The sequence below is a fragment of the Strigops habroptila genome, chromosome 10 (assembly GCF_004027225.2).
Source record: "Strigops habroptila isolate Jane chromosome 10, bStrHab1.2.pri, whole genome shotgun sequence".
Lineage (NCBI taxonomy): Eukaryota > Metazoa > Chordata > Aves > Psittaciformes > Psittacidae > Strigops > Strigops habroptila.
Genome location: NC_046359.1, coordinates 28,234,222 through 28,261,973, shown reverse-complemented (window position 1 = coordinate 28,261,973; position 27,752 = coordinate 28,234,222). Strand labels below are relative to the sequence as shown.

Sequence of the window (27,752 nt, the reverse complement as noted above, 5' to 3'; positions counted from 1 at the left end):
GCGTGGAGACCTCATAGCAGCCTTCCAGTATCTGAAGGGGGCCTACAAGGATGCTGGGGAGGGACTCTTCCTTAGGGACTGTAGTGGTAGGACAAGAGGTAATGGGTTCAAACTTAAACAGAGGAAGTTTAGATTAGATATAAGGAAGAAGTTCTTTACAGTGAGGGTGGTGAAGCACTGGAATGGGTTGCCCAGGGAGGTTGTGGATGCTCCATCCCTGGCGGTGTTCAAGGCCAGGTTGGACAGAGCCTTGGGCAACATGGTTTAGTGCGAGGTGTCCGTGCCCATGGCAGGGGGGTTGGAACTAGATGATCTTAAGGTCCTTTCGAACCCTTACTATTTTGTGGCAGAGGGGTGGAACTGGATGAACTTCTAACCAAAACCATTCAATGATATTTATCACTGTGTTATTTTACCTGTTCAGCAACTGGTGTGTTGCAGTGTGTGCCGCAGTCCTTAGCTGCTGTCGCGGTTTCCACTGGGAAGGTGCATTCCGGTATGCTGGGAAGGAGCTGGGGCTCCTCAGGACACCCCGTCCCTCCCGCCATCTCCTGGCATCAGCCCCCGGGGACGACAAGATGGCGGCGTGCCAGGCATGCAGCCCCAACATGGCTGCCCCTGCAGGGGCGCATCATGGGCAGCGGGAGCTGGGCTGACCCCTGCCGTGTTGCTGGGCTTGATCATTTCAATACGGGCAGGCTTCCCCTCTGCCTCGGCAAGGTCTCCTGGCTGAAAGTGCTGTCTGAGAGCATCCCAGAGAGCCTCGGATGTGAAAGACTGGGTCTCTGGCAGGGGAGCCAGGACTCGCAGCGCCATGGCTGTGGTGAGGGCTGTGTGGGTCCCACCGCAGGGACAGCTCCTTGGGCTCTCAGGGGTGCACACATTTAGTGACTGCAGATGCTTTACAGGTTCCTAGACAAAACTCAAGGCCAAACACAGCCTCCCACCTGCCCTTGCGCCCAGTGCCCCTCCAGCAGAGTCTGTCAGTCGTGTACCTGACACAGAAAACGGCAAGAAACAAGCTGGTTTTCTTCCTTAGAAGTGTAGGAAGGGGAAAAGGACAAAGCGAGCAAAACCAAAATACTCTGGTAGCTTTGCAGAGCCTGAACCTCTAGAAGTAGTCTCAAGCGCCATGGAGGAGAGGCACTGTGCTTGTTTGGGGATGTAGTCACCCAACCATGCATCAAAGGACTAGAAGACCCTTGCTTATGGTCAAGTAAATACCTAACTCATACATACAGAGCTCATCTTGTCCTCAGATTTTCAGTTTTCATTTTCTTTCATGTAAGAAACTAAATAATCTCATGAAGGTCTTTAGCAAAGTCAGGTAACAGGTCAGTGACAAAGTAGGGCACAGGCAGCAGGCCACTGAGCTGCCGGCTTTTTTTGGGATGCTTATGCTTCAGCTGGAAGAATCACAATAATGTATGCTGTAACTAGTCAGAGCTTTCCAGGCAAAGGCTTTCCTGGTGCTGAAACACAAATGTGACTGAAACCCTTGTGTATCAAAAGCAGAGAAATCCCATCCTATTCTGATATGCTGTCAGCATTCACAAGGGTAACTGCAATCTTACTGCTCCAAAGCATTACCACTGCAACTGGTAGATTAGTATAACTGTGTCAAATTTCAATCCAAAGTGAAGATAAGCAACATCAGTCAAAAGAAAAGAAGATTTAGAGATGTACAGAAAATTCTTAATTTTTACCTTTTGAACAACAGTGAAGCTGTATTGACAAGTTTCAGGTCTGTAGGCTATGAATAGCTGCAAATTGCAGATGCATTACTGAGAAAACTACATAATACAAAAATCTCTGCACTTTCAGAACACTTTCCATTAGCATAACTCAAGGTAACTGCTATTGTCATTTCATGCATGGCATAACTTGCCGTGGGGGTCAGTGCCTAAGCTGAGATTTTAATTTAGGACTTTTAACTCTGAGCCAGCCTCAGCTTTGGTCCCTGTGTAACAGTGCTGTGATAGAAAATTATTCCCATGGGGCCGATTGCACCTTTGTAAATTTCCAATGTGGGGTTCCCCTTCAGGCCAAAAAGGTGTTCAGCTGTCGAGAGAGCATCATCCCGTGTCTTCCTCCCAGGACCCTCCTGAGACTTGGATGATCCAAAATCTACTCATAAAGGAGTGGACAGGCTTAGGAGGACACTCAGTACCCCTGGAAAATCTCCAGAAAATTATGTATTATTCCAGGCTGTTCCATCCTCCAGTGAAATCACCTGGCCAGAGCATCCAGAGCCGCTTGTGGGGCAGTGGCAGGGCAGAGAAGACCTTCTCATTGCTGCAGCATGCTCTCACAGATCCCTGGAGGACATCTGAGCTTGCAGCAGCCACGCTGTCTGCAGGGTAATCCCGTGAATGGGTCATGGAGGCATTTCTTCCCTCCTGCAGATTTTTTCTTGGGAAGGGATGATCTAAGCCCATGTGACTTGGGATTCAATATTTTTGCCCTAATTGAAACTGTAGTGTGCTTCCCAAGTGGAAAAGGAGTTTTGCTTCACTGCCGCTGTTGAGCAGCTGCTTAATAGTCCGTGCAAGGTATACCTCTGTGTCCAAATTCAGGCTTCTCCTTTAAGTAACTTACAAACTAGCTTTCTGGAAATGCCTTCTGCTTATTTACGTGCCAGCGCTGCCCCCATCGCTGGGGGAGGAGGAGAAAAAGCCGAAAGATGAGGTTATGTTCTAGTCATGTGACTGCTGCAGCATCTGTCAACTGTGATACAATTACTAAGCCATAACTGTGCATTTATGACATTCAAACCTGCTCAGCAAAGCCTCTCCTCTGCCTCTGGTGCCTTCACCCTTTCTGTACTTAGGGATCATCCGAAAAGTTGACTAAGCAAACCCAGACCATGAATGACAAAGCATACGTTGTGGTGGTTGTCTGTTATACCAAATATTGCAATGTACCACGAAAATCACATTCTAACTAAAACCTTTCCCTGTCAAAAGCTTCAGGGCAGTCTCTTGGGTGGGACTGTTTGGAGTGGGAAATTTAACCTCTGTGTTCCAGGAGAGCTCTGAGCCTGCCAGGCTGAACGCAGTCTCCTCCTCAGAGGAGCTGGCATTTAAGCCTCTCTTTCCAAGCTGTCTGACTGCATGAGCCTCACCTCAGCTGCAGTGTGGCTGCATAGGATATGCAATCACTGGATAAAGTAGGATTTTTTTTTCAGTGACTGTTTTATGACTACAAGAATAGCCAGTTCTGTTGTGAGTTACATCAGGAGGTGCATCAGCACGCCAGTGTTTTCTCTCTGTAGCCTGCATTCTGTACTGCAGACTCAGAAGCATTGCAAGCACAGTGTGTACAGATTCCCATTGCTTATGAGTTTCCATTTTTATTTGGTGAGCCATGGCAGAGATGAAGGGTACTGTCTGTACACTAGGTAAACCCCCAATTATTAGAAAAATATATATATTTAATTACATATGGTCCAGCAATATCCTATTGGATACCAATAATCCTATTGGTTGTAAGTAGTAAATTCAGCAGAACTTTACAAGTCCTTATAGATGAGCCCCTGTATGACACAAGTTTACTCACTATAAAAAATGTATTAGCTAAATGCAGACTTTTAAGGAAAAATGTAAGAACATTCATGCCATATCAAAGTTCAGCCAGCTCAACTTCTTATCATCAACAGGGGCCAAGGTTGGTGCTCAGGGAATGTTTCTCTCTGAAGAGTGTTTCTTCTCCTAGAACACTGTGGCACCTTTTGGCAAAGTTGTGCAGTTTCCTGAGTCAGAGGATGCATTTGGATCATCATATTTAATAGGCAAGGATGGAATCATCCTCCACAAATCTTTCCAATCTTTTTAAAGCCCATTTTTGCTGCTACAACAACTGATGGCTGTGAGTCCCACAACAGTATTAAGCACCATAATAAAGCAATTGTTTTCAGTTTGTTTAAAAACTGCTGCCTGGTAATTTCCTTACATTTCAGTTCACATCAGTACACATTTATCTCATACATTAAGCACCATAAAACTATTAAGTCACATTTGATGAGTTATAAGCTGATGCATATACACACACAGCAGAGAGCCAGAGAGAAAAGTAGGGAAGCTATTGAACTGGCGGGAAGAAAGACTAGGATCTTTGCTGACAGCATTTGGGCTGTCTCTGACGCTGGTACTGGTGATATGGGAGATGAGTTGTACTCTGTAGCTACTCCACAATACCAATCATATACCCCTGAAGGACAGAAGAAATCTGGTAAAGGGAGAATGACAGAAGAAATGTGGTAAAGGAGGAATGCAGAACTTCTAAGGCTCCTGTAGCTGTTGATTGGGAAGGGTGAACAAAAGAGAAAAAAAAATCACCACAATTGCCCTCAAAGTTCTGAGTCCCTTCTGCTTCTGCAGGCCATTGGAGAGAAACTAAAGATCTTGACTCTAAGCACCTTCCTGTATTCTCTAGCTTAGAGGAATATGCTTATCCTGGTGGCAGTGAGCTGAAGGTTAGGACAGACTAAGGATCACAAGTAGATGAACATACTGAAGTGTCAGGATGTGTTGGCCAATAATGCTTCGGGATGGAAATTGCAATCACTGGGAAATTTGTGATCACTGAGTAGTTTTTACAGAGCCTACAAAAATTGGCAGACTAATTGATTAAGATAATATATAAGGGATAGATTTCTGTGAATTCTGGCAAGGGAGAACTTAAAAATGGGCCTTGAATACAACTTGATAGCAAAATCCTTAGCGGCTGACACAGCTCGGATACATGTATCGATAACAGCAAGAATGAAACCATCCTTTACATAGCCAAATTTGAATCAGCCTCATTCAATGCTTTAGTGTTTTAATTAGAACGTGTTTGAATGTGATGTTTGCAACCAACAGGGACAGCAATTACATCATATCCCTTGGCAGAAAATGGAATCGTATGTCTGTAGACATTTGATATATGAGAAAATTCAAGGACAAAACCAGCAGAAAACAAGGAAGGGTTTCATATTCTGTCCTAGGTAAAGCTGTCTACTAGGTGTCATGTAAAATGCAGCTTGGAAGCTGAAGCCATCCTCGCAGTATTTAATGGATTAAGAAGTGGTGTCAGGCCCATCATCTTCTCATTTTGGACAGTTAAGTGCAATTCAGGCTGCAGGCTGTGAGTTCTGACTGCATCAGCTATAAGTTTGGTGTGCACTCTTCTGTTCTTTGCTTTTCTCCTTGTTTGTCCTTACTCTCCTTTTGCATTCTGCATCCCTGTGGCAGACAGACATTTCTTACACTGAAACCTCCTCAAAGAAGTCAACATCCTACTGTAGGCCATAATACAGTAGAGCCTCCAACTGCAGCAAGGTCTCCAGGAGTTGTACTATGAGTGTCTTTGTGTATGTTTTCTTTCACATTTGGTAAATAAGCTGTGCAATGAGAGAGATTTCCAGATGCAAGAAATTCTCTAAGAGCTTCCTTAATAGAAAAAGCTTTTGATGCTTGAAAGAGCATAGTAACAAGTTGGCACTGCATCTAAGCCTTTTATAACAGTTTAATTCACACCCTCTCTCCAAATGTAAATTAATCCAGATTGGGAAATGTTGGTAAATCTGAAGCAATATATGTAATTTGGTACTAGTATAGGGAATGGGGAAGGAAGAATAAAAGCAAATAGCCTGCTCAAACCCTTACATGAGCATTAGGCCAATTTTTTTAAAGCCTTCTTGAGTCTAATAATACTGCTAACCCCAACAATCAGAAACTGAGAGTCAGACCCCAGACTTCCATCCCTACACCTGCTGAAAATTCCTCTAGTGTTTAAAACTTTACCGTTCACCTTTCCACCTTTTCTTCACAATCAGGAGGGTGAAAATCTTAATGAAACCAAACTGAGTTAGGACTTATGAAATTATGACTCCAGAGCACGGATTTCGAGGAAAAATAAACCTCTCCAGGTTCTTAATAAAGACAATATAGTAGAAAAATATGATTCTTGCAAAAAAGAGCTTGCTATGCATGTGTAGGGGAAACACACACATACAGAGTCACATCTGGAAATGCTTTGTTCCGCTTGCATGGATATTCTGGATGCATTTGTTTTTGGGTTTTTTTTTTAAACAGAATATTCCCTCATAATGATGGCTCTTTAAAAACCAGGCCACTTCCCATTAAAATGTTCCTAGGCATAGCCCAGCAGAGCACAAAGGCTGGCATCCTGCAGTCAGTCAGACAGGTGGCAGGGCACTTGCATAAAAGCTTCCATTAGCATAAGCACTCCTCTTCTGGTTCTGCTAGTGCTTTTTGCACTTAACTCTGTTCCATCCTCCTTTGAAAGGATGGGTGGATCAGGCCCCTAACCTGGGACTGGAGCTGTCTGGGGAGTGACTCCATGTTTGTACAGGTGATGCAAACGAGATTGAAAGGTTTTGGTTACTGCAGATCACCATTTGAGAAACGCTCAACATAACAAATGACTGATTCACTGTGGCTACAAGAGAAGTAAATGAAGGTATCAGTAATTTTAGAATCCTTGTTAATGCAGCACCACTGCATGCAGACACACAAAACTGACTTCCACATAACTATGCTACAGCCAGCTCTACTGCTAGGAAAGGACTTGAGGTTATTAACTCGGTCGAAGTTGCCTGTGAGTTTGGAGTACTCTCTAAGGTCATTTGTAATTATGCAGCGTTACTATCTTAGGGGAAGGTGGCCTATATTACTTCCCTCTGGTGTCTTTACTATGCACTGTTATTTCTGCAAATGCCTATGTTCTAAGTTCCTGTCTGTCTCTCTGGGTTTCTCGTGGTCAGTAAGATACTAGAGATCCACACACAGGAAGCAGGAACTTCTTTTTCTTTTGCAGCTAGAGGACAACACAGAGTGCAGTTCCCTGTCTGAAAACATTAAGTAGAATTTTCTACTGGCTTTTTGGATAATGTGAAGCAGGATGACCAGTAAAGGAACTGGGATTTGTCTGAAGCCAACAGACACATCTAGAACAACTCATCAAGCCTGAAATTGAAAAGATTTACAACCATTACTCCCAGCATTTTGGCAGTCATTTCAGTGAATGAATGATCATATTACGTATTTCTGGGAAAGGAAGGGGCACAAACTGGAACATGTGAGAAGATGTCCAGTTTCATTTAAGAATTTGTGAATTCAAAACCAAGCCCATTTTGACATGGGAAGAAACAGCACTCTGAAAATATTTTGCCTGGTTCCAATCACACTTAATCACTGGTTGCCACAGAAATCTTCCTCAGGGGAGTGCTGGAGTTGTCTGTGCCTGAAATCCTTTTGTTCCTCTCTTGCACTGCTCAACAGCACAAAGGCCAAGTAAAATTTATTTCTAAAGCAAGGCCTGCTTTATTTGGATTTATCCACTGACCAAATTCAGACCTCTCAGAAGCTGATGCAACTGGGCTGACTCATGCCACCACTGAATTCTTTTCAAAGTCTATTACTGTAAGGTAAAGTCTACATCCGTTTTATCTCCTTGAGCTCTTGCTATTGTGCAGCATCAACCGTCACTTTCTGATGATGGTTTAACGGGTGGAAGGAGCAGTGAATTTGGTAGCAGTGCACTCCATGCATATTCACGAATGCAGGAACTGCTGAGGTGTTTTGTCATTCTGAAGTTGGCATAATACCAGTTTTCCAATTGAAAACCTTTCTTCATGTTATTCTTTAAAATTTTTATTGCTTGAATTGACCTTTAACGTAATTTTTCTTTGCCCTCATTACCACAGCTTTTCCAGCCATCCTGGGAGGAGGGTTTTCAGGTTATGGAATTGGAAGGTCGGGAAGGTTGTAGCCACCTTTAAGAGACAGCTGTGGCATACAGATGATGGAGGTGAGGTGTGCATCACCTGTTTCCACTGACACCACTGATCCTTCACCCCTATTATCCTGTCAACATCCTATTTTAGAGATGCAGAACTGAAAAAGCAAGTGATGAGTTCACGGCTGAGTTTTGACATACCTTGGACTGAAGGGTTAGATTACCTATAGTCCTAGGTCAAAACTTCAGCTTCACTCTGTCTTTCATGCATATGCATATGCAGCTGGGATCAGAGTTTTAAAAGGTGGTCATGCACCACACAAAGAGCCCACTCAGGTACTTCTGAAAATCCAGCTGTAAAATGTGCCAGTGAGATCCACTGAGTATTTTGGGATAACTCTTTTCTTTTTTTTTTTTTTTTCCCCCAAAAGGTAGGAGCTGAGCTCTGTTGAAAGCTGGTGCAGTGTTTGCAGCTTCCAACAGTCATACATACATTTAAAAAAGCTAGTTTCTTTATATATACCTGCTTAAGTAGCCTGCTCATCCTTAGCTCAGTGTTTTCTGACTGCCGTTGAAAACAGAACCTGAGAAAGCAAGAAAGAAAATAGCAAAACAGTGGTGAATCCCATTACTGGTATAAAAGAGCCAGTCAGCAGGAAAATGTTCAAAACCAAACCCCACACCCCCAGCAAAGAAAAAACAAAAAGCCTACCATTCTCTCATGCATCTGGTCCCTACTAGAAACTCCAGGACTCCGGTAGCTTCAGATTTTTTAACTCATCCTGAACCACACTCCAACACATTGCAAAGGTGCTCTCTCAAGCCATATTTTGATGATCAAGGAAAGTGAATTTCAGGTCCTTAAAGCATCTTTCCTTGTTATTGACTGACAAAATCCCTTAATTAATGCAGAGTTAGGATTTCCTGGCAGTAGCTGGAGCCCTTATAAAATATCAGCTTCAGCAAAATACAGACTTTTGGAAGCTGGCAATAGGAACAGGGAACTGACAGTTCTGAGTATTGTTCTGTCAAATGGTACAAGACTTCAATAAACTATAATAATAGGGAAGACGGGAGGCCATTCCTCTCAGGTGGGACCTCAGCTCCACAGTGCTCATCACTTATGCAGATGGGATCCAAAGAACAACACATACACATACATTTATATACTCCGAGATAGCTGCATATGTCTTTTCATGACTGCATTCTGTGCATTGAATCAGTGCTGGGAGACAGCTGTTTTAGCCACTGGCACTTGTGCAAAGTGAAGTAGGGAAAATATTCAGTGGGCTTAATAACATATATATGACTAAATGTTGGTGAGTAGTGGGAAAGATGTAATTCAATTATTATGGAATTGTTTCTAGGAAATTGGGTCAGAGTATGCATGTAAAGGAAGCATCACTGTAAATACAGACCACTTTTCCAAAGAGAAGGTGTGCCTGTGCTATAGTAGTTCCATACTGTGTTCTCTGAAAGACATTCACTGAAAAGGTGAATTATTTCCATTACAGACATATTGAGGCATTGCTATAAAGGTTGGAGTTAATATTGCTTCATTCTTCCCTGTATTTCCTGGTTTCTCAGAGGTTTGAATTATGCTGAGCTTGACTTTCAGGAAGCAAGTGAGCAATCTTAACCATATGTTAGCAAATCTTTTCAGCAAAGTAATGTTTTTAATAGGGACTTTTTTCTGTAGATCTTAGAAGTTCTTTAAGCGCTTGTAGTTACTACTGCAACACCAGCACTACTGAAATGAAGTAAAGGGAGCCCTGTGACTCTGAAGCCCTGTTCTCTCCGTTGTTTTGTGGAAGGGAGTTGTCACCACTCACTGAAATATTTCGAAGATGAAGTTAACAGTGTGATGAGAGAATCCTCAGACATTACAGTTCCATGTAGATTACAAGAAATGCCTAAGAAGGAAACGATGTGTCTGTCCTTTTCTCCCTCCTCGCCACTTCCTATCAGAAATGCACAACCCTGCCTGAGAAAATTTCGAGCACACTCTTCTCTTCCAGCCCTGTGAAGCCATTAGCTTTTTAGAAGCTATTAGCACTTAAGGAGTTTCTCATGCTTCACAGCGAGCTGCTTACAGCCCATCCTCCCCTGCACATGCTAGATTCCCCAAGTCTGCATTTCTGTCCTCAGGTCTGTTTTTGAATCCCTTCAGGCGTTCTCCACATGCCAGATTACAGGACAAGTTGCTGAAGAGGACAGCCAAAGAAGGACTTATCCTTTCCCTCCTCGTGCAGGGAGGGGTGGGTTCAGGTCCTAGGGCAGGACTGAGCACTGGGATGCTGCAGGGTCCCCCACATTCACTTCTCCTGTTCTCTGCCATCCACCCCCATTTCTGAGTATCCCATCCATCGCCATTCTTTACCTCCTCATAACACTAGACTTTACTTCACCAGGAAGCTGATAACTAGCATGGGTTTAAAAATGACTACATATCCCTGAGTGGAACATCCTCAAATCAAGAAAGAAGTTTGTTTCAGCATTCGGCTTTACAAACGAATGAAGATTTACTAGTTTAGGGGCTTGCTTCTGTCTATCAAGCAGATCAAGAACCAACTTCAAAAAAGCTGATGAAAGAAATCCAGACTACACGAAAATTCAAACTTAAATACAGACTTCATCAAAGGTAATTTTCTCATTCTTCTATCTCCTTCCATTCCATGCAGCATCCTTCACCCTGCTTTGGCTTTCCTTCTCTTTTTTACTTCCATTCTCCCTAAGGGATCTTCTTTTCCAACTGTAGTACAGTAGTGTTATATTTAATTTCTTCCTTACTTTCCTAAGAGGAGCTGCTAAGTAGCATGCTCACAAATTTGTCAGTAAACACTGATTTGAGAGGTATTACAGGAGTCAGCATGAGATAGATAAACCTGGAGAAATCAAGAAAAAGATTAGGTAAGATCTTACGAAATGGATTTTAGGAAAACCAATCAAATTCACAGCTATTCCTTAGGACAGAGAAACCTGGAAAGCACAGCATGTACCCATGGCTTGTATCAGCCTGATCCTGTCAATTTTAACCCTGAGTTCACTCACTTGCTCTCCTTTTTACTCATTCATAGAAGAGAAACTGTTTTCCACTCTATATTTGAGCAGTTCCTATTCAAATCAAACAATTGAGGACAAAAGACTCTATTGTGATACAGTAGAACAATTATTAATAATGGTGTGGCAATACAGCACTGTTGCAAAATCAGATGTATTCTTGGGATATAAATCTAAAAGAATCACAGCTCCAAAGTGGCCAGCACTTGTTGAGCACTTGGTTATACTTGGACCATGACGTTGAAAACTGGGCACTTCATTAATGAAAACACTGAGAAAGAGATTTCAAGGATTAGAAGGTATTCTGAGTAAGAAGGGAACATGCTCTCTTACCACAGTTTAGCATGCCATGAGCATGAGGGAGTGCATCAGCCATGCAGAGGATAAAAATTCACTTTCATGACCAATTCGGAGGTTTGTCTTTGTCCTGATCAGGAATGCAACCTAAACATTTTGAAATCCATTAAAAAACCCAACCAAACAAAAAACTTCTAAAAGAAAAATGAAGCTAATTGAAATGTTTAATGATATCACGTTTCAATTTATGTAACCCTGTATTCTAACATCATGCTAACTTAAATTGAAACCAGAGTGATTTAGAAATGAAAATGTTTTGCTCTAAAAATATAAAAACCTGGATGTTTCAAAGAACATTTTTCTGCCTTTCTTAAAACATTTTCATGGGATTCATATGAATTCAAAAAGTATTCACCTCAAAGGAGCTGCCCTTTCAGAGCAAATGGGCCCACTGGTGTATTTTCTGTGACCATCTTTAAAGCTCCTGCACTACAGGTATTAAGAAAAAGCACACAGAGTAGTGACTGTGACACTTTCCAGAGGCTAGTGCTAAATTTGTTTTTAAAACGCTGTCCCTCATTCTCAGCAATGGGCTCTAGTTTTGGTCCTGGTGCCACTGTTTTGCTTTAGTCAAGAAAACCCTCCCATCTCAAGTTACATCCATGCAAAAAGGAAGGAAATTATTTAGGGTGGTTAATAAAGTGTCACAAGCTGTAACAGCATTAACAGAATAAGACGAGACAGTTCAAGAGACCTGTGCAGCAGCTTCACATATAATGCACCACATTAGGTTGCTCCCTGAACAGGATAAGTGAGGTTTCCCCTGCTCACGATGTTCAGCCCCATTCCGAGAAGAGGATCACTACAGGTACAGTAATTGCTCTCACAATTAGAGACTACAGCAGATGACCTAAAATGGGTCATCCTGGTCTATTCTGATTTTATATACTTTTTGCCTTTGCCTGGAGACATCACTGTGTTCATGAAACGCATTATGAGGAAAGCAAGCAGTCAGGACCCTTTAAACTGGGAGGAAATTGGTACCGGTGCTCTTCCAAATGATTAAAACAAAATTTGGGGATAGAGTAGAAACTGACATTCAGAAGGAATTGGATCTGCAGCTATTGAATTGCCTGTCCATTTCTGGCATATTAGAAATATGTGATTTGTTTCCTTTATATCAGCTGGGATACAGAAACATTCTCTGCCTCACATAATCTTGGGCAGAGAAGCAAAACTGTCACCATCAGATTCCTAACTTGCAAAAATGGTGTTCTCACCATTTATGACAACGGTAAATCATTCTGACTGAAAGCAGGCTTGCGTCGTGTCCATTCAAGTGTTACCTTCTGCTGCCTGGGGACAGCTCTGCTCGAGATTGATTGGCCTGAAAGACAATACGCTGCAAACACGGCAGTCAGATGGCATTGCCCTTTCCACTGACCTTCCTAAAGACTCAACACTCCTTGTAAGTCTAAAAGTTGTTTCAGAGAATCGTAAGCCATTGCTCCAATCTTCCACAGACAGGGACGCCTAAAAAATGAATTCTCTGATGGACTTTGTGGGACTAATTTGGGTGTTTTTCACACATCACTTTGAGCTTTGGCTGGAACATGGCATTTTTAGGTGTGTTTCCTCAAATATTGGCTACTCCCATGAAGCTATTTCACCCAACATGGGGAGATGTCCACCTGTGTAGTGAGATGCATGGCCACTCTCTGGTGCACATCAGTCTGGTGACAAAGTGAGGCACCGCCGCTTATCTGGCAGGAGAATGAAACACTGGAGTGTAGTCACAACACACAGCAGAACATCTGATGAAAATGACCATACTGTGTAAACTTAACCTCAGAGTTAGAGACATGTTACTAACTGAGCTGGACACATTTATCTTCTCAAACTGTATTGAATTTAGATGATTAACAATGTTTATTCCCTGGTTCCATAGACCAAACAGGTCTTCAGGTGCTTACTGAGGCCTGACTCCACTGCTTTCTCTTCTATTTTTCCCACGGTTGGTAACTCAGATAAAGGACTTTGGGATCCTATTTCATGGTCCCACTCCATGTTCTCACTTTCAGAAGCTTGTTTACCCCAGAAACTGCTTCCCAGAAATGTTTATCTTCTGTTGTCTAGCTGCACGGCCACCTGTGGGGTTTCACTAGACTTGTGTCCTCATGGGCTGCCCATCATTTATTAGACACACTTTGCTCCATTACTGACCTCAATTATTTGCAACAGGCCTTATTCCTAAGGGCAATCCAGCTGCATTACTGTGAGTGCTCAGCCTCCTGCCATAGAATCATAGAATGGCTTGGGTTGGAAGGGACCTTAAAGATCATTTAGTTCCAACCCCCTGCCAGGGATGGGGCAGCCACAGCTTCTCTGGTGCCAGCGCCTCCCCACCCTCACAGTAGAGAGTTTCTTCTTAATGTCTTATCTGAATCTCCCCTCTGTCAGTTTAAAGCCATTGCCCCTTGTCCCCTCCCTACATGCCCCTGTAAAAAGTCACTCTCCATATGTATAGAGAGGCCTTACAGCAGTCCTACAAAGCAAAGTTTTAATTCCTAAAGTGAAAAAAAAAGGGCTGTTTAGCACTCATATGTGATACTAAAGTCACTGTTCAGTGTGTAAGTTAGAACTAGTCACAAACTGCTCTTAGAAATTAATTCTTTGTGAAGAATTAAACTGTTTTTTATTTTGTAACAACTTTATAGTAAACAATGGGAAGTAAAAATACATTTTAAATATCACTAAGGGGAAAAGAGTTTCCTTTTAACATTTCATACTGATTTATTTTACTACCTTATGAAGGAAGTTAGAGAAAAATGGTTAGATTTAGTGTCTTTAATAAAGATATTTACAATAATATTTGTCATAGGTAGGTAATTATTTTAACACTTTTTATGTTTGTACTGCTGAAAAAATGGAAGTGTATTACACAGAACAGATTGTTCATCTACCTGAAAGATAGATGTGATTCCTGGTAAGGTATTCATTGTGCCAAGGTACAGCTGAGTCAAATTCCTCTGCCGAGCCACATCAGTTGACACCAGCAGAGGCTCTAACACATTCTTAGGGAGCTGCTGAAATGCAGAAGAGTTCAAGAGAAGAAATCAATTTCCAGGAACACTTGGTGAGCGTATCACTGCTTATCACACTGGTGTGGGTGCCTGCTGGAAAATGACATCTGCAAAGGGTTGAAACGGGCAGTAAGAAATACACTGTGGGTGAAACCACCCGAGCACTTAAGTCCTGAGCCCCTGTGTGTGATTCCATGGGGCTGTGGGGCTCTTCTGAGGCTCTACAAGGTCCCACAGCTACGTGATTCCCTGTGGCTGTGCGACCAGCCAGGCAACCATTTCAGTTTAGCAGTTCCCTATCTTCATTCAGTCTAAACACTCAGTGCAGACTAATTGGCCATCCATTGTCTGAGAGAGACTGAATGAGAATCATTTGGCTGAGATTGTGCAAGTTCAAAACAATGATTACAGGATTGGAGAAGCAACACTAGCAATTAAGCAAGCAGCAGACCGGACGACGTACTTCCCGCCGGCTGCGCAGGCGTTGGCCTGGGATGCTGCTGCCCAGGGATGCAGGTGTTGGGCGCTCCTAAACATGTAATTGGTGGGTTGCCCAGAGAAGCCGTGGCTGCCCCATTCCTGGCAGTGTTCAAGGCCAGACTGGACGGGGCTTGGAGCAACCTGCTCTAGTGGAAGGTGTCCCTGCCCGTGGCAGGGGTTGGAACTGGATGAGCTTTACGGTCCCTTCCAATCCAAACCAGTCTGGGATTCTATGAAAACTGAGCAGATGACCTGGGCCACTGAATATTTGCATGCTTTCAAGTCCCTCAGGGGGTACCGGGGAACCTCTAAACTCAGGTAGCATGAGTAAGGTTGCTGTAAAGCAGTTCTCCTGCATCTAGTTCCAACCCCCCCCGTCCCCCTCCAAAATAGCTGCTTGCGCAAGACAGACCCGCTTGTGAGGAAAATTTGCTCTCTGGGAGACCTGTGCACCAAGTCCTGTGCTGGCTGCCAGACGATTCCTTGGTAAACCTAGCTTTCTTTTAGAGCTGGCATCTTCCAAAGGGCTGAGGAAATACCTCCCCGAGCAGCCTCTGTCTACTCATGGGGTCTGGGTTGATGCTCTCTGGATGAATGAGTAGGAGATCGCAGCAGAACAGTCTTGGATGTCCCGCTTTCCCCCTCTGGGGTACGAGGGCACAAAAGTTTGGTTGACTAAAGCTGAAAAACTTGCAAAGTGATAACTTTTCCATTTTGTCCTGATTGAAAACGTGTTTTATGGGATATTCAGGTAAGCTTTGTGCAATGTGGGATTTGCATTTATTTTCCCCCTCAAGCATGTCAGACCGAATAGAAACACAAACCATACAACAGAGGTCTCCTCGTGGTTCACGCTGCTGCGTGATGTGTTTTGTCGTGATTCGCAGCATAAACCTGGAAAAAATACAGTCTAGGAAAGGCAATTGTTTTCTGTCTGACAGGTTTCACACCATTTGACAACGTGACGTTGGAAACCCCTGCTACGGAATGGAGGGGGTTTTGCCACTGACATTAGTGGGAGCAGGATTTCGCTCCTTTTTCAGGCACTACCTACTCTCTTTAGGTATTGTCCTCTGGTCCTTTTGACTTTCAAATGAGTGCTGAAGATTATTTAAACCACACACGTTGGTGTCCTTAAATATACGCCCCCTCCTGCATTTCAGACCCCAATACGATGGACTCAGCGTAGAAAATAAAATATCCTTGGTTATTTCCATACTTACGGGCTCACTCAGGGGGTACTGCCGGAGGATGCGACCGAAGTTTCCTTTGTACGTACAGGGCGATGGTGGGCGGACAGGACGGGACGAGAGGGTAACGAGCACGGAATTAACCCTCCTCCCCGCTGCCTCGGCGGGGCAGGAGCTGCGCGCAGCGCGCAGGGAACCCGCGGAGCGCTCCTGCTCCGTGCGTCTGCGGGCAGCGCGGCCAGCGCGCCGCCCGGCCCCGCAGCGCGGCCCCGCCGCCAGCACACGCGTGGGGCCGCTCCCCGCCTGCGGCCGGCCCCGCTCTCCCTGCGCGGCGCGGCCGCGGCCGGGGGAAGGCGGCTCCCGCCGGGCCCAGCGCGGCGGCGGATGGCGGGGGGGCCGCGCCCGGCGGGGGCCGGCGGGGGCGCCCGCTGAGCGGCGGCGGCGGTGCCGATGCCGGGGGGCCCGGCGCGGCGGGGCGCGCCCGCGGGGCCATGAGGGCGGTGTCCGGCCATGGCCCATGGCAGCGCGGCGGTCATGCTCAAGTGCGTGGTGGTGGGGGACGGCGCCGTGGGCAAGACGTGCCTGCTGATGAGCTACGCCAACGACGCCTTCCCCGAGGAGTACGTGCCCACCGTCTTCGACCACTACGCAGGTGAGCGGCGAGGGGCCCGGCGGCTCTGCTGCCCTCTCTCCCTTCCTCCCTCCCTCCGTCTCCGGCCTTACTCTGCCGGCAGGCGATGGGGGGGACTCGGCCGAGGTTTGCCCCCCTCACCCGCTGTGTTTCTTCCCCCTCGCAGTCAGCGTTACCGTCGGGGGCAAGCAGTACCTGCTGGGGCTGTACGACACCGCCGGCCAGGTGAGTGCCGAGCGCTCCCGCGGACCCCCGGCCCCGCGGCGATCCCCTGCTGAAGTTATTGGCAGGGCTGCGGTCCGGGCTGGGTGATTCAGAGGCGGGTTGGCGGAGGTGCGGGGGGGGGGGGAGGGGGGGTGCGATTGATACAAACCGGCTTTAGAAGAAAACCATCGATCCAACCCGTGTTCCCGAGGGCGGGCGAGCGGTCACGAGCGTTATTTTTAGCGGTGGGTGCCCGGCTCCGGGGGGGCTGCGGCCGGGGCGCCGCGGCAGCGCCCGGCCGGGGCTGGGGCAGCGCTCCGGGCTCAGCATCCCCCCGGCCTCGGTCATCCCCCCGGCCCGGTGCCGACCCTCCCGCCGGCGTTTGGAGGGGGGAAATGAGCCTTCCTTAGCACGGAGGAAACTTGCTGCCTCAAACGCGTCAGGCCGGGTAGAGCCCCAGAGTGCTGCAGCTCGCCTTGCTGGCACTTCACAGCTCTTGAATAGCTGAAGAGAGTTGTTCAACTTAAAGGTAGAAAATCATAACATGTAATTCTCAGCCACTGCCTTTGAGATAACCCAGGTTTCTTTTGCTATCCCAGACAATTCGAGTGATTCAGGTTGAGATTATTACAGCCTGTTTTGAAAGATGCTGTGTCTATATGTATCTGAAGTAACTTCAGTGATCGATAAGATGCTTGGTGTTCGGGGGGGGTCACTGGCGTAGCAGTTTCTAAAGGGCTCCATTACTCAAGTCACTTCTCAGCTTAACTTGTGTGGCACGGGCTGAGCTCGGTCCCCTGGCTTAAAGAATGCGAGTCTGGAGATGCCTCGTTGGAAACAAAATAGTTTGTGAAGGGCCTGACCCCAGGAGGTGCAGGGCTTAGGCAGAAATGCTGCATGGGTTTGTGTAAAGTTGTGTATTCCTTGTGTTAAAACTTCTCCTTGCTGCGCGAGCATGTGTTCTGCTCTCACATGACCTCAGACATGCTTCCTTCTTGTGAAGAGCAACTAGTAAGATAATGGCACCGGACTTGCAGAGGCTGGAGACCTTTTTTTGAACCATGTTATTCCTGTACTTAATTAAACAACTGCTGCCTAAGTTAGTGAGCCTTGTTAGATCTGCAAACAGCCTGAAGCAAGGGAAGAAGCATTTAACCGGTCTTTTATATCTTGGTTAGGCCTGAAATCAGCAATAAAATTAGTTCCGTAAGAGCTGTAGCAAACAGCCCTATTTCCAGAAAGCTGATGCCTGAAGAGTGAGACTTCCCAAAAAGTCTGACTTCATGGTTGTCATCTTCCCTGACGTAAACACAAAGTAGTCAAAGTTATGCCAAGTGCATTTCTTACTATTGTCATAGCCCTGCTTGTCAGTAGTAAGTGGTTCAAAACACAGCTTGTAAAACGCTGCTTAAGTAGGTTACAAAATGAGGTCCGAGTGCTCAGGCATATAAAGCATTTGGTTAATATGCAATTATTTTTATCTTTTTCTTATAAAGAGCATTGGAACATGTGAAAGTGACCCTGGCACTGCTGCACACATGCATGGCTTGTTTGTGGATGCCGTCTCAAACTGCTTGTGCTGGTTTGTTGCTATTAATGGGAGCGTGTGGTGTTGTTAGCTCTGTGTAACCTTAACTAAGGTGGTTTTGTGGTATCCTCTCTCTGCCTGAATATGCTGAGTACAAAACTGAGTGACCTTTGGCCTCCTCAGAAGCCAGTAAGGTAAACCAGCTTACAGGGCCAGTTTACAACAAACAGCAAGTGAAGGTATTCCTGCCTGTTATGCTAAGCAAAGTCTGTTCAGTGTGAAATTGTATATACAGACGTGTAAAAAGTTGGGTTAAGCTTTTTCTTTTCTTTTTCTGTCTTTCCCCGAATTCTGAAAAGCTGAAATCTTTAAGTTTGAATCACAGAGCAGTTTCTGATGTGCCCAGGACCAGATCCTGCTGGCCTAATTCCGAGGAGCCTCAGCTCATGTCGGGTGTTTTAATGAGGCTACCTTTACAAATATATCTGGCCTTGGCAAAACTCCTGTTTTAGACAGACCTGGGGTGCTAGTAAAATCTTCACCATTATCCCCATCCCACTTCAGCATGTTTGGGGCACTGGTGGACATCTGCCCATGGGAACCCCATCCCAACATCCAGCACAACCAAGGCGGGAGTCTGTGAAGATGCCAGTCCAGCAATTCCATTCAGCTAAAAGCTGCTTTGTCAGAGAGCATGCTGACAAGCTGGACTTCCCAGAGCTGTGATAACAGAAACCTTTCTTTAAAGCTTCAATACGTAAAGAGCAGGAAAGACGTGAGCTGATGGTGCCCTCTCTGTGTTGAGGAAACTGTGCTGCATCTGGTGCATGCCTGCTGCTCGCACAGACTTCTGTACGGCTTGGGTTCTGTGCTGCTCAGAGTTGGGATTTCTGTGCCAGCACACATCAGTGCTTTCACTTCTAATTCTGTCATCCCCAAATAGTTGTACTGTAAAATACTGGCCTGATAGTATCGTTTTATCACAACTTGGCAGCGTGTGATCACTGTGGTATCTAAGTAGTTCACAGTCTTCAGCGTGTTTATACTCCCAGCTCTGGACAGAGTACAGAGGTACAATCTACACATCTCATTTCGGGGGGAGGGGAGATAGAGGGTAAAGAGAGGGTCCAAATCCATGCAGGAAGCCCATAGCAGAGCAAGGATTAAAGACCTCTTGATTCATAGCTGGTGCACAGCAGGCTCATCTCCCTGAAATACTGACTTAATCAGCCTGTGGGTCTCTTTAACTTGCGTGGTTATGTGTTTAGCAACTTGTGACAGACTTCTGTTTGGCAGAGGAGTTGCAAGCTTTTGGGTTCATAGCATCCAGTACTCATTTCTAGCTCGCTTCTTCACAACACACACAGGATCACATGTAGCAACTGATGACATAATGCATCATATCCTTGTGAGTTTAAAGTAGGTTGAGAATAAATCAATAAAGTCCCATTTCTTTTCCCCCCAGGTTATATATAGCAGGAAAAATGCCACTAGCAGTCCACAAACTTCAGTTTATATGCAGACAGACCTTCCCCCTTAGGGGGTGTGTGTGTGAGCTCAGGCAGGCTTCTCTCTGGCTGAAAATACTGCGGCCCTGGTTCAAACAGCCAGTACAGCTGCTGGGCAGGGGAGGCTCTCGGAGCCCATTTGGGTTTGCAGCTGTGGAGGCAGCTCCTGTGCCAGGGAGGCAGGTGGGAATCCAGTGCCGGTGGTGTCCGAGGGGACATTCCTCCAGCAATTCCTCCAGAGGTGGAGCCGGCAGCTCCTTTTAGCCTTGCTGCTGCACAGAGCCATGTGCTGAGACTGGCTGGGCTTGGAGTGGGCCTTGGTTTCCCCAGGAAGAACTGTGGAACCTACCTGCATCACCTGGAGCTGGGAGCATCAGTGTGCTGGAGTGTGAATGTAAGGTGCTTGTGGTACTGATGCTTGGATGCCTTTGGTTTTGCAGTAGCCTCTCTTGTTCTGGGAGACTTAACTGCATGTCAGTGCTGCTCTTCATTGAGCAGGGGTACGGGGCAAAATCAGTCTGGGAAGAGAATGGTGGCTTCATCAGGGGTCTGTTCACTGCACTGTGGTAGAAGGCTTTTAACTGGTGACAAGTGATGATCATTTTGATCTTCTATAGTACCAAAAATAATGCTGCCAGCTCTCACAATGGAGAAGTATCTGTAAGCACTAACGAAGACGTGTGCTGCGTGTCGCCTTGCCACGTCCCAAATGATAGGGATAAGTGGGAGGGCCCACAGGAGTTGCCTCTTGGGGATTTCACTCCATATTGAAGGCTGCTGCTTAAAATGGCAGTTGGGGTCCATCCTCCTCTCAGTCTGGGGGGGTTTCATTGATTCCTTCAGGATGTGCTGACCACATACAGGTGGAAGCCTTGCTCTGCTCCCGTACCCTTGCTGTGAAGAACTGTCAGGCAGGATGGAGGGGATGCAGGAGCAGAGCCTGTGCTGCTCCAGCTGCCCTGGGAAGAGAGATGCTGAGGCATAGCATGGCTGTTTGGTGCAGGTTTGGCACCAAGCCAGTGTCTGAGTAGTGCAGAGCAAGGTACAGAAGGAGCAGAGTGAATCTTGCTGTGGTGCAGTGCCTAATAATAACGTCTGTATCCCTCAGCATCACTCGGTGTTGTGACACTAGCCTGGCCTGGTTGGACAAAGCTGAGGTAAACTGTGTTCCTTGGCTTTCCGCTTGTATTTCTGTGCCTTAAAGGCCCTAATACAAACAGGACAAGCTGTAGGTCTGGTACAATAAAGCTGTCAGTGCCTTCTCAACTGTCACCAAAACCGTAGCCACAGAACATGCTAAGCACAAGAGCAGAACAAGCCTCTCAGCTCAGATACCAATGGCTACTGTGGTTGCAGCAGCAGCCATTTGATTTGGATACGCTGATGTTTTGGTTGTAACAGAGGCCCTGGTGTTAAAAGCAATTTTGTATTAAAGTTGGTCAGGCTGCTGAAGTGCGTAAAACTGACTCCAGTATTAGCAAGATCAGTGTCCACATTAAGGCAAGGTGTCAAAACAAGCAGTTGTAGCTGTGAATGTGCCAGTAGGAAAGAGAGGGGTGGAGGTGTGGTTATTAGAATGGATGGTCAACAAGCTTGCTGTGGTTGCTATAAATAAAACAAGGAATAGAAGTAATATTTGTGTTCCTTGCTGGCTGTTTGTCCCAGCTTTGGTCGGTAGTCCTGAACGAACAGGTACCACTTCAGTGTCCTACTGAAAGGAGAGGCAGCTGCTGATCATGTTGGCTGATCTGTTGTGAAATAGACATGTGCCTCCTCAGACCACGTTACACCTTCTGAGTTGCACCTACCACGCAGCATAGTGCCAAATGGAAGCCTGGAACATGCAAGCAAGGTCTCACACAACGCAAAGCCTGCCACCCTTTACTGTAGAGCTGTACACGCCGAAACATATAACATGATCTTGGCAGATCTGAAAATGAGATGTTAGCAATTGACATCCTGTCCCCTTTCTGCCCCCCCTGCGCCTCCCTTCTCCCACATGCATTCTCCCTCACTCCCTTCATACTGTCCCAGCCGAGCTGGCAGCTGGCACTGGGGAGCTGTGAGCTCATGAGCCCGCTCCAGCCCAGCTCCAGCCGCCGTGCTGGCCTATGAATAGCTCAGCCTCCGCCAGAGCTGCTCTCTGCTTCAGGATATTGCCAGCCACGTAGATTTAACACTCTTCAGCAACAACTGGATGTGAGCAGATAAAATAAAGCCGTGCCTGTTTTCTCCCTTTGAAATTTAAGTTTTTCAATGCAAAAGACAGAGGTGAAGTCCCTGAGCGTACAATCTCTTATGTTGACGGTTCTCTAGACAAGTGTTGAAGCAAAGATGGGCTTTCCCTTTAAAAGAAGGGGACTCAAATCTTCAGGTTTGCTTTTAAAAATGGCCTTCCAGCAACAATAATCCCAGTGCAAAGCTCACGTTCACATGCCTCCCTTGCTGAGAGCTGTGACTCACACTCTGAAAGCATCACTGCTTTCCTAGAAAGGTAGGTAAGTATTGCTATCACCAGATGGGGAGCCTCGGGATGGCAGGTGCTGCATCCACTGAGTGTATGTTGGAAACTCAGGACAGTTATGTTTCATTTTCAGAGTGTCAAAAGCCCCATAGCACTTCTGAATAGCGGCACTGTGTTATGTTAACATCAAATGCAAGGCATGGGTTTCAAAAGGTAGATCCAGCATGTCTTTACGGATCTATCAGTAGGTTAATGGCAGACCAAAGTAAAGAACCCAAAGCTTGAGAGGTTCTTTGGAACTTCAATTTTTTAATGAAGACTACTGACAGAGAGAGATTCTTGCTAAACATGGATTATGTGGTCCAATAAAAATCCTTTTTCCTGGGGTAAGATATCCTTTAGTTTCTGACCAAGTTCTCTCTGAATTTTACTGATTTATAATTTCTTCGAGGTACAGCAACATCTTTCAATGCTATCCAAACAGCAGCAGCTAAAAAGGCAACACTGAATACAAGCAATGAATATTGCTCTTCCAGCACAATGTTATTGCACATCCTCTTACCTTCTGACTTGATTTTAAGGTGGTGTGTGCACCTGCACTCATTCGAGTATCATACAGTACACGGCTGTACTGCTGGAGGCAGAAGTGATAGAATGGGACCGGCGGGTAAGGTGCCATGAGCTGCAGAGTTAGTTTCTGATAGAGAACATACAAGATGGAATTTTTGGCAGGTCCACAATCAGACTTCTTGACTGAAATCCATTTCCTTTGCAAAAAGCTCCTTATATTTTGGTAAATATGAGAGTATGAAAAAATGCATCTTTTTCATGCATAGCCCAACTCTTGATTCAGCCTCCAAACTACCTCTTAAAGCACACAAAATCAGATTTAGACTAGAGTACTGCCTCCACAGCACAGACCTGCGATCCAGAGGGCTTACAATGCGTGTTAGAGTCTGATCCAAAGCTCTATGTTAGCAGGCACACTATTGCTGATTTTAGTAAGCTTTATTCCAGTTCCTTTATTGAGAACACATGGATAAAGTAGACATAAAACTTCAGCAGTACCGAGGTTTTGCCAGTCCTGGCATTCGAAGTGATGAGTCAGCTCTTCCTATCTGCAGACACCACTGCCTAAGAACCTGAACGGTTTGAGACTTTTTCTTTGGCCCTTTGCTGGATGTGGGTTTTCTTTAAGCCTTTGTGCTTCATGTAGTCAAGTTTTCTCTGTATCTGCAGGGTACCAGAAATTTATCTTTCAATTAAAGGTAAAAAGGATGTGATTTTTCTCCAGGAACCCAGGCTTTAAGCAACAATGTAAAGCACACTGATTCCAAATACTGCAGTTTTATTGTGAACTGTAAACTCCAACATTACTAAAATGGATGTTTTGGGACAGAGGTTCATGACTTGACTTTTTTACCCTCCAAATGAGCAGTTATACTTCTAACAAAACTGCCCCTCCTCTCATTAGAAAAAATACAAAATGAGGGCAGAGAGGAGGGGAACGGTATCTTCTTACTGCTCTGTTCTGTGGTTTTATAAGCAGCCCTTTGGTTTGGATCGGTGACTGGATGATTTGTGTTAAGAAAAATGTGTCTGAAGGCCACATGACATTTCCAGCAGTTCTGAAGGGGTTGTGTCATTTGACACGTTAGTGGCTACTATCCTCAGCCTGTTTTTATCCTGCCCTGTGCTGCATCCATGTTGTGGCACATGCAGCAACCCTTTGTGATGGCTGGCACTCCTGGTGTGCGTATGAAAATGCAGGTGGCAGCGTTATTCTCCAGAGCAAAGGAGCACCTGTCAGCACCCTGGGTGAGCGCATTGCTTCGGATGAATAAAACACAGGCTGAAAGTGCCTCAGGCAGCTTGCACGCTAAATTAGGTATAGCCATGAATGCTAAGGGATCATCTGTAGGACTTAATGCTGGTTCCTTCTTGGACTGATATCCAGTTAGGATGCAGTGGTGGAGTCAATAAGGGATGGATGCCAGGTGTGTGATCTGGGATGCATCTGTAGTTACAACCAACAGATAGCCCAGCCAGGGAAGAGAGATGGATTACATATTCCTCACTTCAGGAAGAAAAAACATAGGCAGTTCTTCAACTGCCTTAACGTCTGCTGCAGTGAAATTGTTGAATGTTTTACCACGTTCTTGAATGGAAACTGTCACCCCTAACAAATCAGGACTTGACGTAAAATGAGGCGCAGAAGACTCTTAGGAACTCCTTTAATTCCAGAAACTCTTTTTACTGTGATGCGTTTATTCAGTGCGCACATGATGGCACTGGTGTTCTGGCACTTCGTCTTCTGAGAAGTTGCGTGATGGGAATTAATCCCGAGGAGTCAGTGTGAAGGCTTAAGTCTTCCGTCTTACAAAGCTGTTGCTGAGCACTGGACTGAAGAATGTGCTTTTGGGGTTTATTTGTAAAAAGTGGAAGGGAATGTGACACCTAACTGATCAGTCTTTTGTGTCTGGGCAGGATTTATATAGCTACTAAATGAAAAGTCATGAATGATATATGGATAACTGTATTAAACCATCTCTATTCCATAGTCTGTTTTCTCTGTGGGAACAGATTTATTGATGGTTATATTCTTCTGTAAAAATAAAGTGAAAGAGCCCATCTTTCCAAAGAGCAGGATCTGCAGAGGGTCCGACCAGATCCCCTGTGCCAGGATAAGTTTTACGTTTTATCTTTAATTGCCCATCTCTTAAAGAATGAAAACCCCTGATTGTTTTTGGCTGCAGTCACCCAAACTCGGGGGAATCCATTTCCTGGGGAAAGTGGAAATCCTGTGTGGGAACAGTGCTGTTCATAAGGTCACTGATGGTAAGAAAGGAACTGGCGCAGGAACGCTCCATAGCTTTGTGATTCCTCATAAGTATCACAAGGCTGTGGAGGAGTGTCACAGGTAAGGAGTGAAAGGGCTTGTCCATGGCAATTACTCTGCCACTTCTAGGAGCTCTGTAGTGGATAAACAACTGGTATAAAATGTTTATGTGAACTGTGCTTGCCGATACTGCTTGCAGTCAGTTGAATCCGTGTTCTGTTGTTACAGACACTAAAAAGCCTTACAGAGAAAATTCAGGGACTTCCACTTTTAGAAAAGCACGAAAAAGCCAGCAAGTTGAAGTTCCTGTGGTGAGGGAGAGAGGGAGTGTTCTGTTGAGGCCATCTAGGAAAAGTTTAGCATCACCACATGGCACGATGTAGGATTTGGAAAGTATTTAATCCCACATTAAGACAGGGATCAGTTCTGATCACTTAAATGCAATTTTGTGTATAATTGAAGAAGTATTCTGTCCTTCTCGTCTCTAATCTCTAAAATCCATCTTACCAGGCTCCATCTTCCAGCTAGTTATTTCTCTCTATACAGAAAAGCTTTTCAGGCATGTAAGCAGCTGCAGTCCTCAAATATGCCAGAAGGAAAGTTTCATCAAAAATAAAAAGGTAATTCACAGACCCTGGGCTTTTCCAATGTATAATTCATACCTCCTCTGAACAGCCCTCCTCACAGGAATTTAGAGATGGATTTAGAACAGCTTACTTCATTTTTAGAATACAATGGATGAGCACTCACCCTGCATTCTTGCCGCCTTTTCTATAAATTAAAAATAGATGCTGGGCCCAGATCAGCAGCTTTCTGTGCTCCCCGAGAAACCTGTGCGAACGAGCTGCAACAGGACACTGCTGCTGCCTTTAGCAAGGCAAGCTGCATCCCCAGAACCTGTGAAGAGATGGAGGGTCTGTAGAGCACTTTACCCCTGGGATTCCCAGCCAGGGAATGATCAGCACATCTTGCTTTGTGTGTTCAGAAGCTACAAACAGTAACAAATAGGGCTTGGGCTGCAGAACTGGACAAGTAGATGTTTTGTGGCAATGCTGTGTCAGTCCGAATTGCAGCTTGCCAAATGGTCCTGGCGTTAGTGGTGCCGTGTGAGCAGCAGTGCCAGGAGCATCCATCCTTGGGATGCTCCGTCCTTCCCTGCAAAGGGCTGCAGCGTTACACAGACCAGACTGAAACAATTTGGAGAGGTTTTTAGCCAGGGAAGCAATTTGTGCTTGGCATGGGGCAGGACAGACTGCTTCCCTCTCTCTCCTTCCCTACAAGCATCTCGTAGAATCAGAAACCAGAGGGTGATTCAGCAGGGTGAAGGCTGCTTCTTGGTGTGCTGCTGGGATGGGCTGTTGCTCTCAGAGGCTCTCCCTGCTGCTTATGGCCAAGCTGCACATCAGCCTTGAATGCCAAAAAACCTGGGGGAGGTGGCAGGATGTGTCCACTGGGGTAACTGCGAGCTGTCAGTCCCTGGGGCACATGTCAGATACAACAGTTGTTATGGTTCACTTCTTACATCTTCTGAAATATTACAGGGGCCTTCTGAAATGGAAATTCCTTTTCAGGGAGGAAAACTATGAAAAATGCTGTCATAAAGGATAGCTTTGAAATGCACTTCAAAAATGAAAGCGTGGCAATTCACATTGAGAGAGGACTTCTGACTGTGGCTAGCATGCCCGACTATGAAATGGGTTAAAACTTGGACTTACAGCTAGGAAGTCTAGTGCAACTTTTGCTAGTTGCACCCATGTGCCTCACTGAGACCCCCAGAGCAGCAGCAGGGATTACCCTTCACTGCATGAAGGCTGGATTCCTCTAGCAACTCTGCCTGATGTCTATTTTTGGCTTCCCCTCTAAAAACAGATGGTTGGGAGTGAGAACCTCCTCTTACGATTGCTGTTGTAAGCTGTGAAAGCAACAGATGGTTGCTAACACAGAGATCACAAACCTGGAGTTGCTGAGCTCCAGTTTTCTTCCAGTGGGGCAAGCTTTGTTTTGTTCTCTGCCATCGACTTTGTATCTTATCAGAACAGAAAAGAAATAGGCTTATCCTTTTGTTTATAAGAGTATGTCAGTATAATGTAACTGGAGAACTATCATTAAATTCTGTTCCTAAGCTGCAGACCACAATAAAATCATTACCTTACTCTGTTCCATCAGAATGGACATTACATTATGTTATAAATAATATATATTAAAAATATAATATATATATAAGCATGACACACCTTGCTCAGGGCCCCTGCCACAATGTTAATGACACACCAGAATTTGTTTTCTATTTGTTTAAAGATGCAAGCCCTCAGATTTACAAGAAAAGAAAATGAAAATATAAAAGTAGGAATTTCAATTCTGCTATTTTCAAAATGAAACAAACCAAAAAACCCCAAAGAGTCCTTCCCAGTCTGTAGTTGAGAAGCCAAGTCACTAGTTCCTCCATCTCGTCTCCTTTCCTATGTCTGTTCTGTATTGGCAGCTGTGATAGTAGGTAGATACCAGAGAGATACTAGGTGAATGATGGATGGTCCTGTTGCAATGGTCTATCTTTATGGGAATCACAACTTTAGATAACGTTAATTAAGCCAAACATATTCACATCCAGTTTGTTTAAAGTTATTACAGCTCTTGTATTTTCAGCATGTTTTTCTATCAGTGTTCGTTTGCTTCAGCAAACAGTGAACAGTTTTGTTTTAAAGTCCACAGTATGTTGGAGAATGAG

The 27,752-nt window shown here is 45.3% G+C and overlaps 2 protein-coding genes across 3 annotated transcripts in view; one reads left to right on the top strand and one right to left on the bottom strand.

Annotated features, from left to right (window-relative positions):
• TMEM247 (transmembrane protein 247) overlaps window positions 1-16,076 on the bottom strand; it is a 57,569-nt gene extending 41,493 nt beyond the window's left edge. Inside the window, exon 1 of the mRNA XM_030498755.1 lies at window positions 15,887-16,076. The gene's annotated coding sequence lies outside the window, so the exon portion shown is untranslated. The remainder of the gene's footprint in view (window positions 1-15,886) is intronic.
• The window catches only part of RHOQ (ras homolog family member Q), a 19,203-nt gene continuing 7,468 nt past the window's right edge, over window positions 16,018-27,752 (top strand). Inside the window, exons 1-2 of one of the 2 annotated variants that reach the window (XM_030498753.1) lie at window positions 16,018-16,505; window positions 16,651-16,709. In XM_030498753.1, the coding sequence (XP_030354613.1) occupies window positions 16,364-16,505; window positions 16,651-16,709 (201 nt within the window). In that variant the 5' untranslated portion in view covers window positions 16,018-16,363. The remainder of the gene's footprint in view (window positions 16,506-16,650; window positions 16,710-27,752) is intronic. The other variant, XM_030498754.2, reaches the window with a different exon arrangement.